Raw genomic sequence first — 17,633 nt, forward strand, 5'->3', positions numbered from 1 at the left:
TCTTGGTTTAAGAAAAAAAGACTTTGCGCACCTACATCTAATCTCGCCGCTTTCCAAGATGTATTTATTGGTGCATGTTTTTCTTCTTGTAAATCTACTAAAGAATAAAGGTAAAGGGACCCCTGACCATTAGGTTCAGTCGTGTCCGACTCTGGGGTTGTGACGCTCATCTCGCTTTATTGGCCAAGGGAGCCAGCGTACAGCTTCTGGGTCATGTGGCCAGCAGGACTAAGCCGCTTAGGGCGAACCAGCGCAGCGCACGGAAACGCCGTTTACCTTCCCCCCGGAGCGGTACCTATTTATCTACTTGCACTTTGTGCTTTCGAACTCCTAGGTTGGCAGGAGCAGGGACCGAACAACGGGAGCTCACCCTGTCACGGGGATTCGAAACACCAACCTTCTGATCAGCAAGTCCTAGGCTCTGTGGTTTAACCCACAGCACCACCCGCATCCTTAAAGAATAGAACACAATAAAATAAAATTGGGATTAAAGGGTTTTCTCAGGACAGTGGAGGGCGTGCGTGCTGTGTCCCGTTGGTGTGTTGGTAGTGGAAATGGTCTGCAGCAGGCATCCCCAAACTCAGCCCTCCAGATGTTTTGGGACTATAGTTCCCATCAACCCTGACCACTGGTTCTGTTAGCTAGGGATGATGGGAGTTGTAGTCCCAAAACATCTGGAGGGCCGAGTTTGGGGATACCTGGTCTGCAGGGACATAAATGGGAGTTCGAGGAGGATCAATTGGGAGGAGTGAGAAATGTCCTATTTTCACCTGAGGAATGTTGGAGGGTATGTCATCTGCTACTCACTTGTTGGCACTGTTTGAGTAGGTCAAGCTGCAGGGCCCTAGATTTTGGCTTCAAAGTCCAGCCTTAATAGGGCCACCGAAACAACACAGCATAGAAGAATGGGAGCAAGAACTTCAGTCCACACTAGAAGCTGTAAAAGTGGACTAAAAGGGTCTTAGGAAGCTTAAGAGAGAGGAGGCTGACTGAGCATCTCTATAAAGAGAATCCCATAACTTTCTAGGCAATCCTATACATGTCTGCTTAGAATGACCTGCTATACATTTCTTAACTCGTAGGTAAGTAGGCATAGCAGGGTTGTGGGCCCTGTGGCCCTCCAGATGTTGTTGGACTCCAACTCCCATCAGCCCCAACCAACATGGCCAATGGTCAATGCTGGTGGGAGCTGTAGTCTAGCAAAAAGAAAAAAAATCTGACCAGGACTTTAAATGGGCACATCTGAAATTGCTCCTAGTTACTCTTTCCTGAAGTATTCTGTCATTGTTGTGTGCTCTCTTTAGCCTATAAAAGCAGAAAAGCTAGCAATGGGGTTCCCCCCCCCCTATTGAAGTACAGCACATATCTACCATCCAGTAACTCTTTTTCTGAACTCCAAAGCTACATTATTCATCTCACTGCCCACTGTGGCTAAATTACGTATCTTGCGTTGTCGTTATGGTGTTCTACCAGCATTCATTTCAATGCAAAATAAACACAATGCAAATAGGGAGAATTGTATTTCTTGGACTGATTTCCATTCTATTTGCACACCTGCAAACAGGCGAACCTTGGCAATTTCAGCTCCAATTTCTGTTTTCGTTGGAATTCTCCAACATCTGTAATCCTCGTGAGGATTTTAGCAACTAGTAACATCCAGTGTATTCCGTTTAAAGGGAGGGATTGAACAATTGTGTTTAGATCTTGTTGGGATTTTTCAAAATTAAGTAGAACAACAGCACTGCCTGGTAGCACTTAAAAACATTCAGAGCAGTGCATTTTAACGCATGCTGGTACTACAGATTGCTATTCAAGTAACATGAACACGTTCTGAATGATGCACGGACTGCTTTAAATAGCTTTTCCTCCTTCTAAAGATCTCGGAGGCAAAAATAGCAACAGTTTGGAAGGCAGATAAAGAGACCTTAATGGCCCCTGCTCTGAGGGTGCATTCACAGCCTGGGTACAAAAAGCATCAAAATAACAAGAGCAGATGAGTTGTGTGCATCATCTTCTGGGGTGAAGTCTGAAGAGGGAAGACAGACGTCTCCACTGTAAGAAGATGTGTTGACACCTGATATGCAGCCAACTTGTGTGTCCCTCCATGAGGGACGTCTATGACCCTCTCCTCTTTATAGGTAACCATGGAAATGTCGACCGAGGAAGTCTGACTCACTTGCGCTTCCAGTTTTGGGGCTTACATAACATTCAACCATGTGCTTACTGGGAGAACCAAGAATAGCCAAAAAAAATCTTTTCCTGAGGTGAACATTAGGTGGACTTAATGTCCCACTTTACTTCAGTGGGAGGAAAATGCTTGAACTGTTTTGCATGTTATTTGTGTGCTTAATTCTCCAGTAAACAAGATGAGGGTTTTGGGTTTTTTAAATCTTTGAGAGTAAATAATACAGATGACTGCTTACCACAGTTGTGCAGAAATTATTTTAGCCTGAGGCCCACATTCCCTCATGGGCAAACTGGAAGGGGCCACATGCCAGAGGGGAGCAGGGCCAGAACCAAAATGTGTGGTGTGTATGCGACTGGGGTTGGAAGAACAAAGGCAGAGGAAGGGGTTGTTTCTGCTTTGTAAGCTGTGGAGAAAGAGAGGTGGAAGAGGACAGAACAAAGCTGAAAGAGAGCTCCAGGGTATGGTTATTGTATTGGTAAGAAGGAGAAGGTAGAGAAAGACCATCCTCAGTCCTGCCCTATGATGAGTTGGGGCAGTGAACCTAATAGGAGGCCCAGAATACTCTGTGGGTGAAGAATGTCACACAGGCTATGCATCAAAAGGGAGAGAGAAATAATTCAGCACAGGGTTCCTATTTTCCCATTGACAAGAGTCTGCATGAGGATCACACTAAGCTCGTTGCTGTTTAGTCGTTTAGTCGTGTCCGACTCTTCGTGACCCCATGGATCAGGCACTCCTGTCTTCCACTGCCTCCCGCAGTTTGGTCAAACATGCTGGTAGCTTCGAAAACACTGTCCAACCATCTCGTCCTCTGTCGTCCCCTTCTCCTTGTGCCCTCCATCTTTCCCAGCATCAGGGTCTTTTCCAGGGAGTCTTCTCTTCTCATGAGGTTTACAAAGAATTGGAGCCTCAGCTTCAGGATCTGTCCTTCCAGTGAGCACTCAGGGCTGATTTCCTTCAGAATGGATAGGTTTGATCTTCTTGCAGTCCATGGGACTCTCAAGAGTCTCCTCCAGCACCATAATTCAAAAGCATCAATTCTTTGGCGAACAGCCTTCTTTATGGTCCAGCTCTCACTTCCATACATCACTACTGGGAAAACCATAGCTTTAACTATACGGACCTTTGTTGACAAGGTGATGTCTCTGCTTTTTATGGCCCAGAGATCCAGGAAATCTTAAAGCATGGTTAACTCATGGTCTGCATTGAACTTCTGAAGTGTAAAAAAAAAAATTACCCCACAGATTTTTCTTTCTTGGTTCATGCAAAGAGGGAAGCTTTTATTTTATTTTGGGCATGGAGGCGTAAATCCCTCATTACCAATGAAAGATATTCATATAATTTTACTCTGCTCAACATTTGCCTCCAAATGTCAACAGTTTACTGAAAAATGAAGTGCTGGGGGTGGCGATAACCAACGGTGCTCTTGATGGTGCCTGTTTAGTGAAAGATTTCATCCCACCCATATGCAAATCTAACCTTTCTAATATTTGAGCCCAATAAGCCCAAAGACGGGGTTTCAGCAGAAAAATGTTTACTAAAGACTTTCTTCCTTTACAATCTATTGATTTTAATATCCTTACCATTCCTGTTGAATGTCAATATCCCCCTGCAGACTGCCACTACAAGCCTGAATCCATTTCATTTATTTATACCATTGAGGAAAAAAGTGCTGAGAAATGAATAAAAAGTTCTTTCTTGCTGGTGTCCTAGCATTGAGAGTCGCAACTTGATCAATTGTTTCCTGCATAAATAACTGGGGGTGTTTTAATATGTCCAGGACACAGGTGGGTTAAACCACAGAGCCTAGGACTTGCTGATCAGAAGGTCGGCGGTTCGAATCCCCGCCACGGGGTGAGCTCCCTTTGCTCGGTCCCTGCTCCTGCTAAACTAGCAGTTCGAAAGCACATCAAAGTGCAAGTAGATAAATAGGTACCGCTCCGGCGGGAAGGTAAACGGCGTTTCCGTGCGCTGCTCTGGTTCGCCAGAAGCGGCTTAGTCATGCTGGCCACATGACCCGGAAGCTGTATGCCAGCTCCCTCAGCTAGTAAAGCGAGATGAGCGCCGCAACCCCAGAGTCATCTGCGACTGGACCTAATGGTCAGGGGTCCCTTTACCTTTTTTTTAATATGTCCATCAGGGACAAGAATGTCAGAAGAGCTCCACTGGATCAGACTGAAGGTCCAACAGACTCAAAAGAAAGGGGCCAAGCCCTGTGGCTGTGCATGCCGAGGTTGCAGGTTCAAACTCTGGCATCTCTAGGCAAAGCTTTGAATTACCTTTGTTGAGTCGCTGAGTTATTAGACAACTGTGAACTAGATCAGTGGAAGCCCACATGGTGCCTTACCCCCCATTCTGTTGTTAGTAGATGTTCAGGCATTCTTTTGACTGAATTGGCTTTTTCCCCACACATTAATTCCCTGATCAAACACAGCATCATGACGCAACAAAGCTTGAAGGATCTGTGAAGTCTCAAGGCCAGGTCTAGCTGTCAGGGACCCTCAAACAACTTGGCCTAGGAAGCGGGAAAACTCTTCTATCACTTGGTTTTCCTCATAAGCTAGCTATGAGCAAGCATGACAGAAGTTCTAGTGAAGGACTGAAGTACCTCAGAATACACAGGAGTGGTTCCATTATCCATGAAGCCGCAACCACCTATGTGCTTCTCCATGTTTCTATCTTCCTTCTTTCACAAGCTAACATACTTCCATAAAAATGGAATCAAAGGCCCAGGACGCCACACACACCCATCATACCACTTCAAACACCTGCAAAACCTTTCTGAAACGAGTATGCACAACTTGAGCAACAACATCTCTTACTACACAATCTTCTGTGGCCTAAGTTATGTTGTTATAGTGGTTGGAGTTCTCTGGGGCTCACAATTCGAACTTAAAACACAACAAGGGGATTATCCCCTCCCTGGGAAAACTGATATTTGGTTTTAAATCAGAGCAAACATAAGTCAGGTTTTCAGCAAATTGCTATTTTGTTCCGATGTAAAGCTAAATATTGGGCTTTTCCTGGGAAAGGAATGGGGCAAAGGGGAAATCTATTGGACCTGTACTTTCTAGGCACCGAATAAAAGGATGAGCCCGAGGTCCTTCTTTTCCCCAGTTTCAGACAAAGCTGGTTTGGGGAGGAAAGCATCGAAATTATTTCCTAAGAAACAGTAGGATAGATACAGGGTAGATACAAATTGTGACGAACGCTGTGTGTCTACCACTTTCCAAACCAGTGGTGGGAGCGCACTGGGTCAACGGAAGCATGTGCAAAGCCTGGCAAGACTGCTACATTTTCTGCTTCATGATGTTTTTCTTTCTCTTTAATAACCACTTGACTTATTTCTGCTAACTTCTCATGTAATGGATTTAGTGTTCTTCAAAGTCCCTGGTCAGTCTTTTGAGTTCAGCAAAAGCCAAGTCCTTTTATAGTTTCTCTCTACCTCGAGCCAATTTGCTGTTTTGCCTCGACTTGGGTCTCTTGTGCTTGCTTGCTTGCTTGCTTTAGGATTTGCTGCCAAATGAGGCAAAGGAAACTGTGGCTAGCGAGATTTCTAAAGCCAATGTTAAAAATGTTCATTTGTTCCCTCTTAACATTTTAGGAGCAGTTCTTCTAGGAGGCCTATGTGCCTCCAAGCTAATTAACTCCTAATGAGTGTGAAACACCCAGGGATGTTTACACGAAGGGCACTACAGAAACAAAGATGGACCAGATTGTAGAGCTGGGAGAGATTAACATTATGGTTTGATCCTTTTTATTAAAAAAAAAAGTTATTGAAACATTCTTCTTTTCAATACTCTCTAACTGAAGATGATAAAAATCAGCAATCCATACTGATTTTTGTTGAACTGAATCATTCCCATCTCCAGACTATTAGAAATGGCAACTACTATTTCCCTCAGGGAATGGGTTTCTAAGTTGACTGCCTCATTATAGTGCTGGGAAATTTCCTATCAGGTCAGGAACTTTGGTTGCCACACTGGCTCACATGCTTAAGCCATCCAGAGATATTTGCTCTGGAATGTCCTTTCTCTAACACACTTGCTTTTTGTTTATGGTGTGTGGTGGTTTATATAGCTTAAGATGACCTGCACCTGGCCTGGTGGTTGATCAGATGTTTGATCAGATGTTTCCTAGTGGCTGAGAGGGTGAGGCCCTGCTTGAAATCTTGCCTGAACTGTGCCTGCATTACCTTAGGTAAGCTGCTGGCCTGGTTTGAATGTAACACCACATCATAGGGTAGTGTTGCATGAAAAAGCCTGCTCAAGTTTTGGAGTCTTCCCACTCCTCTAAACTTCCTGCATGGCTGCAAGGAGGGAAGTGGACGCATCCACTTCCTGTTTTTAACTATCCATAGTTTACATCCAGACATGAGGAACTGTGGTTAGAACAAGCCAGGATCGGACACCACAGTTTGATCATGGCTTGTTTCAATAAGCCATCATCTATAAGACTACAGGGCTTCCTCTTCAAACATAACACTAAACTACATATACTTAGTTAAAAATAAAAAGTGTGTGTTTCCAATTCTTTCCTTTTGGCTCAGCTGAGGAGAGGGTTGCATGAAGCACGGCTTGGGCAGGTTCCTTTACATAATGATGGTTTAGCACAGGCATAGGCAAACTCAGCCCTCCAGATGTTTTGGGACTACAATTCCCATCACCCCTGTCCATTGGTCCTGTTAGCTAGGGATCATGGGAGTTGTAGTCCCAAAACATCTGGAGGGCTGAGTTTGCCTATGCCAGGTTTAGCATTATGCCTAAATCAGGCCACTATCTCTAAACCTCAGCCCCACCGTTATCAATTGCATATCCGTTTAATGCATATCCCACCTTTACACCACCATCAATAATGATGATGATGATGATGATGCAATGTGTGAATGAGGCACGTTAGATGGCTAGGATGGGCCGCAGCATCTGATCAAACTCAGTTACAGTCCCAGGTTTGTGGCCACATGTTTTGAAAGGCTGTGTGTGTTTGTGTGTGCTGGGAAAGAGGGTGTCTCTGGGTGCTCAGAGACACGATGATAACATTCACTTTAAAAGGAAGACTCGGAGCGGGAAGCGAGGAAAGATGTCAACAGCAGAGCACACGCATGACTTACATCTGTGCTGGGACAGCTTGATCCATGTACTGTTATACCGAGACAGCTTTTTCTGTATTTATTTACAGCAAAGCTTAATAATTAATGAGCACTTATTATTATAGCTGCTCCAGAACCATATGGCAGGCAGGATGTGAACAAATCTTTCGAGACAAAGCACTCGGGTGGAAGCGTGTTCTGATTTTGCTCCTTTATGTCTGAGCAGAAGGCAGAGGTGTTCTCGCAGCATGAAATGTTTACTTACAGGGTTTCATTTAGAGGGGGGGGCTCCTTTTCTTGCTTAGCCCATTCCGCCAACAAATTTCAGGCAGGTCCTGGGCCAGGTTCTTCTCTCGGTGGAACTTTAGCTGAGCAAAAGAAAGGCTTCGGGTACAGAGCAGGAAGTGTAGGATTTGCAAGTTCACAAATGATCCGCAAAGACTGGATTGAAAGGAACAAACTTTAACTCTGCCACTGCAAAACTAGATAGAAAACCGAAGGTAGAAAAATGCCCTTGGCTTCCTTTCACTGCTGGTCTCATCCAGAACTGATCCTCTCCCTCCCCTTCCAGATCACTTTATAGTTCCTACTCATATTACAAGAAGGCTGGAGATGGCATCAAGTCCAGATCATCTGCTCCATGGTGGATCAGAGCCACAAGATGAGCCTCAATGGAATCCAACTCCATACCCAGTTAGTTAGCAATCTCAACAGCAAAAAAGCTTTCTCCACCTAAATTTGTTGTTGTAATCTGTCTGTCTCAGGAGACAATAGAGGAGTGCACCTTCAGGGGTCAAACCATTGGAGAGTTACAGCGCCTGCTGTGGCTGTAAGACATGTTTTATTGCAGGGGGGGAGATGAAGGCATCCAGTTTTGCTGCAACAGGTGCATCATGGCGTTTATTTTCTCTGCACTCATCCCACCTAAATTAGGCTGTTGGAAACTAAGAAAGCTAAGCCAGAGAGGACTGTTGCATGAAAGGGCTGTGAGATGTGGTACTGAAAACATATTCCTTGCTTTAGAAGGCGCTCAGAAGCACCTTTCATTCTAGTTTGCCTCTGGCTGGCAGATCTTGAGCTTCTAGTAATATGCAGTGTAACTATTAACAAGCCTGAAGTCTTACCAATAACGAGCCAGGCAACATCTATGTGAGTCTCCAATGGCTATAACTCCTGGTAGAAAAAGTTGTGTGTGTCTTTGTGTCTGTGAAAGCAATAAGCTTAATTTCACAATGAGGTTTAAAGTGGTGCCAATGTGCTTGTTGTGACCTGGATATAGGCAATGACAAAGCCGTTTTGATTAAAGGAGAAAGGTGGCAAAGAACTTATTTTATTGACAGTTGCAGACCATTGCTCCAGTCCAGCAGAGTGAAAGAACGGCTTCTGCTTTTGTCTTTTCAGGAATTCGCTGATTCCCTCTATCAAATGATTACGCAGAAGTTTCAAGAGGTGACAGATAATTTTGCTGCCATCTATGCACGTCACAAATCCCTTGCAGGAATCGTCATGACCAGAGGTAAGCGTAAACTTTCCTCTATGCTGGTTTGCAACCTTATAAATTTTTTTTGAATTATTATTTTTCTAGGTCCTGAGGGATTGCTCAGTTGGTAGAGCATGAGACTCTCAATCTCAGGATCATGGGTTTTTGATCCCCATGTTGGGCAAAAGATTCCTGAATTGCAGGGAGTTGGACTAGTGGTCCTCCTGGCCCCTTTCAACTCTATGATTCCATGGTTCTTCTAGTGGAAGATGAAACATAGTTTACACTGGCCACTAGGGGTGGGAGGTAGTTTCTGCATTTGTGTTTGAGGTCTTTATAGTATTTTAATTCAGTGATTCAAACTTCTTATATTGCAATGGTTGCTCTGAGACTTTGTGCTGTACAGTGGAGGTGGGGGACCTCAGGCCCAGAGAACAAATGTGACCCTCCAAGCCTCTGAATCTGGCCCTTGGAGCTCTCTTCATGCCACATGCCCTCTCCCCAAGCCAGTCCTGCTTTGCATCCTTCTCAGGTGTTTTTGCCTGGTTGCAATGTGACCTTGAGCTTAACTTTGCTTTACATTAACTTAATGCTTAACTTTCCTCAATTCTCCACAGCAGAGTGGTCCAAAGTGCAGCTCTCGGGCCACATGTGGCCCTCAGGGCCTTTTTGGGTGGGCTTTGGCAACATTTGGCATCCCTCCCATAGCCCTTGTGTTGCTTTCCCAAAGCCCAGTAAGCAAGACACTGGGCATTGGGCAAGAGGCGCAAGGCTCTGACAGGGTCCTAGAGTCCTTCTGTCTCCTTCTCAAAGCCTAGTTAGCACTTTCCCAACTTTGGGAAGGAGGTGGGAGGGCTGTAGGACCCTGGTCAGAGCCTAGGACCCTGGTCAGACTCCTTCCCCAAACCCAGCATCTCACTTAGCTGGCTTTGGGCAGTAAGTACAATGGCTTGGAGGGGGACATCAAATTTTGGCCTCATCCTTACCCCAGGCAATGTGTGGTTCACGGATTCTGTGTCAAAGTACTCTTGCAGCCCACTTGGTATGCAAAGTTGGACCTCTCTGCTATACAACATGATTTTAGAATGGTAGCACTGAATCTACTGCTATGTACTATTGTTACTTGTTACTATTTATTAGCGTAACTTATAAACCACTTTTCAGCTCAAGGAGCCCCAATACAAAATACATTTAAATGCCCAGTGTACTATATCAACAAAATTGCCGCAAACACCTTAAGAGCAGCACAAAGATAAACGGCAGAAACGGTCTTTGCCTCCTTCAAGTTCTAAATAAATCCCCAAGATAAAGGAGCATTTGCTTGCTTATAAAAAGTTAACATAGATGTGGGTCCTGGGAGGGCTAGGGGCCATCACAGAAAAGCCCCTGCTCCTGATTTAGAATTTTATTATTACGGTCACAGACCAATTCCGGGCCCTGCTCCTGATAATCCTGGCACTCAAACATGTATAAATCATAAAACGGAGTGAGGAGGTTCATTAAATGATCAAAGAGACTATAATTATATAGGCAGCATAATTCCATCCTACCTTACCTCAATTATTTTGTACCCCACTTTCCAGTCAAAAAAATTGTTCCCAAAGCAACATGCCAATACACAATGGAACCAACCCATGTCCTATTGCAGGCTGAGTTGGGGGGTGGGTGGATAAACAAAAATGCTAGTTGCCAAAGATAAAAAGTATATTTATTGGGGTAAATCCATTCCGGATAACTAAGAATGTCCGAAGCTGAAATCATGCTACAGTGCAGAAATGCATTGTAGGTCTAATCTCACAAATTTTATATTTATGGGTGGTGTTTTTTTCCAAATCGTTTTAATAGCTGTGGTATTGTCTTGATGCACGAAAATTCATGAGGCTTCTAAATTCTGCAGGCAAAACTTTGGATTCTAATCCAATCCCAGGTGTTTTGTCTCCTACGTAGTTTTTACTTCAACTTGCAAAAGTACAAAGGCAGCAAATTGTGTATCAAATATAGACCATTATCTCATATGCATATGTTTCGAGCTTGACAGACGATTTTTCAGAGGAGGCAGGAGGTACCCAATGCATATTCAGAGGGGGCTTGCTAAATTATCTGGAACAAACTGGCGCTGCACTGTAGACTCAGGCTGTGCAATATGTTAACTGCTATGGGCTCTGACTAGATCACGAGGCAGAAGTGAACCACTGTTCAGTCTAGGGCAGAATGAAGGTCATTGCAGTCAATTCCGTCCACCCCTTCATTAAAGGAGCCATAAATATTCAGGGCAGATAGCTGACCCATGGGCTCATAAAGATCCCAGATACGAGATACCCAATATCTGTTCTTGCAAGGGCCATGTTACTTTCTGGACAACATCTGGGCCTCCACAAAGATGGTCACCCATGAAAACCAGCACCCTGCATGAGCAGAATTCATGTCCCTGCACATAGATGGGCTGGTCCACCCTGTCTGCGTCTCCCTGTGCTGCACTGCACTGCTCTCCAGATGATCCCATGAGCCTCAGGAGCAGCTTTTGAGGATGCGCAGCATCTGTGGTGAGAAGGGGGATCTAAAAAAGGTACTCACGTGCATCGCACTTTGAATCCTGGCCTGCATGTGTCATTTTATCAGCCCAAACCGGATGCAGCCAACCAAAGACTTTCTCTTTGAAGAAAGTCAGAAGCCGCTCAACTCTCCTAGCATTAAGGGAGGCGGGAAGCCTCCTGAGACCTTCTGACTTTTCCCCAAGACTTATCTCCAACGGGAGAGAAGAACCCAGCCTTCTCCCAAGTTTTCCATGCCTGCCAAAGGACTCGGCAGTCTTGGCTCGTGCAAGCGGGACAAAAAGCAGGTGTGACGTCTGTGTATCCTAGGGAACTCAGAGATGGGAGGAATTTTTCACCTTGTCCCAAGTGCAAGAGAGAAGAGGCCACTGGGAAATGTTATGTGCCTAAAGGAGAGAGAGTTTTGCCTTCGTTAGACAGTCTTTTGATTTGGGAGTGTCTTGCTAGAGACCTAACCTAGGGCTTTTTAAATGTTTTGGATTTGTAATGGCACATTTCCTTTCCACCTGCAATTACCGGACATAATAAAGAGTCCCTGCCACACATCCTAAGGCTAATCTGTTATTTTCAAAGTCCTTCTTCAAAGAGAGTGGGGGGAAGCCCTCTGCACACTTACAGTGAATAAGAGGAAGGCTGATATTTAAACACTATTTTTCCCATTTGAACTTGATACGTCTTGACAGTTTAAATATAGATAGAGACATCTTTGTCTGCTTTTCTCTTCAAAATACATAATCTAAGAAGTTTGGTCCTCTTCAGAGAAGGAGGCGAGGAAACTCACAGAAGAGCAATATACATTGATTTTTTTAGTTCAATTTTCTCTTTCTCTTCTCTCTCTTTTTTTTCCTGAAGCTGACAATCACTTTGATCTTAAAAGCAAGCAGGGAGGCCTTTTCAGTTATCTTACATATGAAATAAAGATGAAGTGGACAAAAGGGGCTCTAAACAGCAATTTCACGCTGTGATAAAAGATGGCAAATTATCGCCCATATCTCATGAAATGGATCTTAATGATTGCTAAGTGAGGTAGCAGAAGAAAAGTAAAAAGTTAGCAATCTGTCTCCATGGATCCTTCCAGTCATTTTAAGATTCAGAAGGCAGGGCACCTAAAGGTAATCAAGAATATTGATGGGCAATTGATTCCTGGCCCTTAGTTTACTGCCTGGTAAAATGTATTAGCAGACTGATACAATAGGCCAGCGATTTAAGGAGCCAAGCATTGCCGTCAGAAGCATTGTCAAAACAGCAAAGCCAAGCATGCGTGCTTTACAAAACTCCTCCACAAACAAGTTCTGGGGGGCTGCGTTACATCACACACACTTTGCAACAGGGGGAGCCAACTTTTGGGGGCCAATGGGCGCATTTGAAATTTTGGGAAAGTGCTATGGGCATCTGTCACACACACAAAAATGGCTGCTGTAGAAGATGTGGAGTAACACAAATTAGCTGCCATGTTTTAAAGAGCAGAGGAGGGCGTATGATCGCAAAAAGGGGTAGGACTTCCTCTCTGTCGATGAGAAAAAAGGCAGCAGCATCAGCCACCACTGCGCTTGCTTACAGAGGGAAGGTCTTTGCACCTCTCCTCACGAGGGAGGGGGCCTGCTCTGGGGTCCAGTGAAATGTGGGCATGTTCAGGGTAGGAGAGACCAAGCCATTGCAAACGGAACTGAGGAGGAGGAAATGTCCGTTCAGCCTGGACACTGAGATCCAGCGCCGAGGGCCTTCTGGCAGTTCCCTCATTGCGAGAAGTAAGGTTACAGGGAACCAGGCAGAGGGCCTTCTCGGTAGTGGCGCCTGCCCTGTGGAACGCCCTCCCAGCAGATGTCAAAGCATTAAACAACTATTTCACTTTTAAAAGACAACTGAAGGCAGCCCTCTTTAGGGAAGTTTTTAATGTCAGATGCTGTACTGTTGGAAGCTGCCCAGAGTGGCTGGGGAAACCCAGCCAGATGGGCGGGGTATAAATAATAAATTATTATTATTATTATTATTATTATTATTATTATTATTATTATTATTATTATTATTATTTAATGGGGAAGCAAAACTGCTTCAAGAAACAGATCTCAGAAGGGCTCTGAGGATGGGACAACTGAAGCCAATGAAGTCAACTGAAGAGCAAGAGAACCTCCTGGGGCTCTGAAGACCCTCAAGATCCATAGGAAGGTAGAAGCTCTCACAATGAAGCCTTGAGATTGTGCCTCTCTGCATCCATGTTTACCATACTGTGATTTGCCTGCCCTAACATAGCGTATGTGTAGACTACCTATCCAGTGCAGTGTCACTACTAAATTGGAGGGTCAAAGGTGCTGCGTTTTTGTTTGTTTGCTAGCCTAACATTTAGTTACACCATCCGTCATACAAATCCCAAGGTGGTGTACATCAATAAAACACAACCTCATAAAACAGTGCATTAAAACAAAACGAGCGAAAGCACGTGGCAATTATTAAGTAGTGGGTTGACAAAGCAGATGACACAGATTTCTCCAAGTAGTTCTTTTTAAGTAAGCTGGAACTGAACAGCTCAGCCAGCCTGCTTTTATAGGCAGCCAGCTGTCAACATTGTAACAACAACAACCCAGAGTTTCCCACCTAAATTAACTGGCGTGGACCTGAGTGAAAGCTATATACACAATACGTCTGGTGGCCAGGGTGAGAACTTCAATACTTAACAGCAATAAATAAGTATAATGCAGCAATAGCAGCAATAGCCACAGTAGCTTTGTGACAATAACCTCCCAAGGTTTGGCATCAGTCACCCACAAAAGGCATCTTCAGGAGTCACCAAAAGCTCAGGAGAGCTGCTGCCTGTCCAATTTCAAGTGATCTGTGCGGAACACTCTGCATGCAGATAAGTGGGGTCAGGTGGCCCTGGGCAAAGGATCCTCTAGTAGATCCCATCCTCTGCCAGCTGGCCCTGGGAGGCTCCTCTGGCTGTGGTAGTAGTGCTGCAAGCAGTCAGCCAACCTTTGAATTTTCCACAGTGCCCCAGAATTAAGCTTATTCAGAGGCTTGGTGGGAAATCCATCCACTTAGTGCAGCTTGGTCTGCCATGTTGGGCTGTGTGGAGCAGGGGCAGGGGCTTGGTTAGCATTAGCAGGGGCCTGATGTTGACCCTAACCTATGTCCATGAATGAAGAGATGATCAGGAGATCCTTCACAGAGGGATGATTTCCCAGAGTGCTTCAACAGTCAGTCCCTCTTTGAGGGAAGGGGAATAAAGTTCTCTCAGCAGCTCTCAGCAGCCTTCACAGACTACAGCTCCCAGATTCTCTGGGGGAAGACACAACTGTTGAGGGTGGTATATGATACTGCTTTAAATGTATGGCACAGGTGGAGACTATAATCGCAGCTTCCTGTGCCCCACTGCAACACATTGATCGAGGCAGATGCAACACCCCAGAAGCATGGGCAGAGGTGCAGATGATTCTGCTAAATCAGCGTACTCTCCGCCAGGCCAGCAGTTTTTCCTCCTTCTCTGTTCACAGAGGGGACAGGGGAGTAAATGAAATGGGCCATAGAAACCAGAAGCGGAAAAGACTGCTAAGTCATCACATCCATGCCTCCGCAAGTGCTGGATTGCTCCCCGTACTACACCCTTGAGTGCCTTTCTTTCCCAATTTTAGATTTAAATGTACCACTTAGCAGCGGGTCTTTTGGCTCTTCCTTAGGGAGCCCTCCTCCACTCTAAGTAGCCTTTGTTGTTAATAATCATCCCCTCTCCTTCTTGATTTTCTTGCCTTTGATTGTGCTGAAGCCATCTTCGTTATAATACAACAGTTGCTTTCTTTCCCCGCTTCACGCAAAACCTTCTCTGGGTTTACACCTTCCAGACCATTTTCCTCTTACCTTAGTGCATCAATTAGTGCAGTTATACATATTTGATTATTTTAATCTCTCCCGTGGAGCCATTCTCTGCTTGCAAACATTTAATCAGTTCTGTTGCCACTCTGATTTATGCCCCGTTCTGTCAACAACGGATTTGTGGCGATCCTGAGCAAGAGAATTCTAATTAGGGATGACATAAGGTGGCTATTCTTGCGTGAAGAGGGATGTAAAATGTGGTGCACTGCTATTTTTGAACTCCCCACTGATGTGAAGAGAGCTGATCCAACATAAGAGCAAATTTGCCTGAGAGAGAGAGTCCTTTTCTCCCTATGAGCCCACCCCCTGTGAGGTTCATTAGGATCTCTAGGCCTCAGGATCAGGCCTTGTCTTAGGCTCTGCTTCCAGGGCAAGAAGCCCCCCAGGGAATCCCCAGATTGCTTTTTATTATTATTATTTGTACTTTTCAAGTTCATACATTTCATTCGTTTAACAATCAATTTAACATTTCAAAGTTTGACTTCCTTGCCCCTCTTTCTGCAGTTCCCTAAATTTATTTTTTAATATCTTCAGCGTATCCAAATTCATTTAATTATCTACTTGATTATATACTCTTATGAAACTGCAGGTTATTCCAATAATCTTGCCAAAGCTTTTATCTGTTTGCAATTCTTCTGTAAATATTCAGTAAACCATTTCCATTCTTTTATAAAAGTTTGTTATCTTGGTTTCTTATTCTTCCGGTAAGTTTTGCCATTTCTGCATATTCCAGAAGTTTTTGTATCCATTCTTCCTTTGCTGGGACTTCTGCTTCTTTCCTCTTTGGTGCAAGTAGGATTCTTGCTGCTGTAGTAGCATACGTGAATATATTTCTATACAATTTAGGTAGTTCTGTCCCTATAATACCCAAAAGAAAAGCTTCTGGGATTTTTAAAATGAAAGTTATTTTGAACATCCTTTTCAATTCCCCCACACGGCTGCCCCCATGCCACCCTGGCAATTCCACTCTCCACTCACACTTCCTGCCCCTTGCCGCTACCCTGCATGGATGGCACAAGCCATAACCAGCACTGGCATACTCCAGGAAGTAGCTGAGCTGCCGGTGCCTACCTCTTCCTGTCACCTGCTCAACTCCTCCCCAGGATGCAGCTGGAGGGAGGAGAGGGAGGGCTGGCTGTCAAACACGGATCTTCCATCTGCAAGTTTTTTTCTGCACACACCGCCCAAAGCAGCAGGCCTTTCTCTTTCTTTCATATCCTCAGCAGAGGATATGCGGTTGCTATGGAAAAGCACATCACAAAAGAAAGCCTGGAATGTCTGGTGGAATGTCGCCTAATGCAAAATAGTGACTTTCTTAAGATGGATGTTGATTTAGTGGAATCTAAGGTGGCAACTGCAATTTTAAAAGACAGGTTCCTGGAGTTCTGGGCAGATGAGTTGGTGGCAATGTGAAATGCCGACAGTAGTGTGATGTGATGGTTTGGGTTCGCTCCAAAGAGAGTGCCACGGAAATAAGCAGTGCTGTGGGTTAAACCACAGAGCCTAGGACTTACCGATCAAAAGATCAGCGGTTCAATCCCCGCGACAGGGTGAGCTCCCATTGCTCAGTCCCTGCTCCTGCCAACCTAGCAGTTCAAAAGCATGTCAAAGTGCAAGTAGATCAATAGGTACCGCTCCGGCGGGAAGGTAAACGGCGTTTCCGTGCGCTGCTCTGGTTTGCCAGAAGCGGCTTAGTCATGCTGGCCACATGACCCGGAAGCTGTACGCCGGCTCCCTCGGCCATTAAAGCGAGATGAGCACCGCAACCCCAGAGTTGGCCACGACTGGACCTAATGGTCAGGGGTCCCTTTACCTTTACCAAAGGGTAATGGCATTATGGACAGGTTTCATAGTGGTTGGGGCAGTGGGGCCTTAGACTGCCATTCTAAGCATGCTGATGTAGAAAGTGATGTTTGCCAACTGGCTTCAATAACATGAACTGGGAGAGGTCTGTTTTCTCCTGCATACCCCAATATAGCACCCCTTTCTCTTTTTTCAATATCCTTGGCAGAGGATGGTCTAATGCAGTGTTTCCCAACCGGTGTTCCGCGGCACACCAGTGTGCCGTGAGACCTTGCCTGGTGTGCCGCGGGAGGGAGGCGGGAGAGGGAACTCCCCCCCCCGCGCGCAAGGCTTGCGGGCGGCAGCCTGCAGCGCGGAGCGCGGGGCGCCCTTTGGAAGACACCCCGTGCTTCGCGCAGCTGTCCGCAAGCCTTGGGCGCCTGGGGGAACTCCCCCCCCGCGCGCAAGGCTTGCGGGCGGCAGCCTGCAGCGCGGAGCGCGGGGCGCCCTTTGGAGGAGGCTGCGGAGGGTGGCACGGAGCTGCCTGCGCTCCAGGGCTTCTTGCAGCTCCGCGCCACCCCCCCGGATCCCGGCGCGAAGCCGCGCGGGGCTGCGGAGGGTGGTGCGGAGCTGCCTGTGCTCCAGGGCTTCTTGCAGCTCCGCGCCACCCCCCGGATC

The 17,633-nt window shown here is 45.6% G+C and overlaps 1 protein-coding gene across 7 annotated transcripts in view; it reads left to right on the forward strand.

The window, feature by feature from the left end:
* ADARB2 (adenosine deaminase RNA specific B2 (inactive)) overlaps positions 1–17,633 on the forward strand; it is a 363,889-nt gene that overhangs the window by 292,289 nt on the left and 53,967 nt on the right. For all 7 annotated transcript variants that reach the window (XM_081931677.1, XM_081931679.1, XM_081931678.1 and 4 more), the window contains one exon: positions 8,679–8,793. In XM_081931677.1, the coding sequence (XP_081787803.1) occupies positions 8,679–8,793 (115 nt within the window). The remainder of the gene's footprint in view (positions 1–8,678; positions 8,794–17,633) is intronic.

The sequence above is a fragment of the Podarcis melisellensis genome (assembly GCF_964234715.1).
Source record: "Podarcis melisellensis genome assembly, chromosome: 12".
NCBI classification, from domain to species: Eukaryota; Metazoa; Chordata; class Lepidosauria; order Squamata; family Lacertidae; genus Podarcis; species Podarcis melisellensis.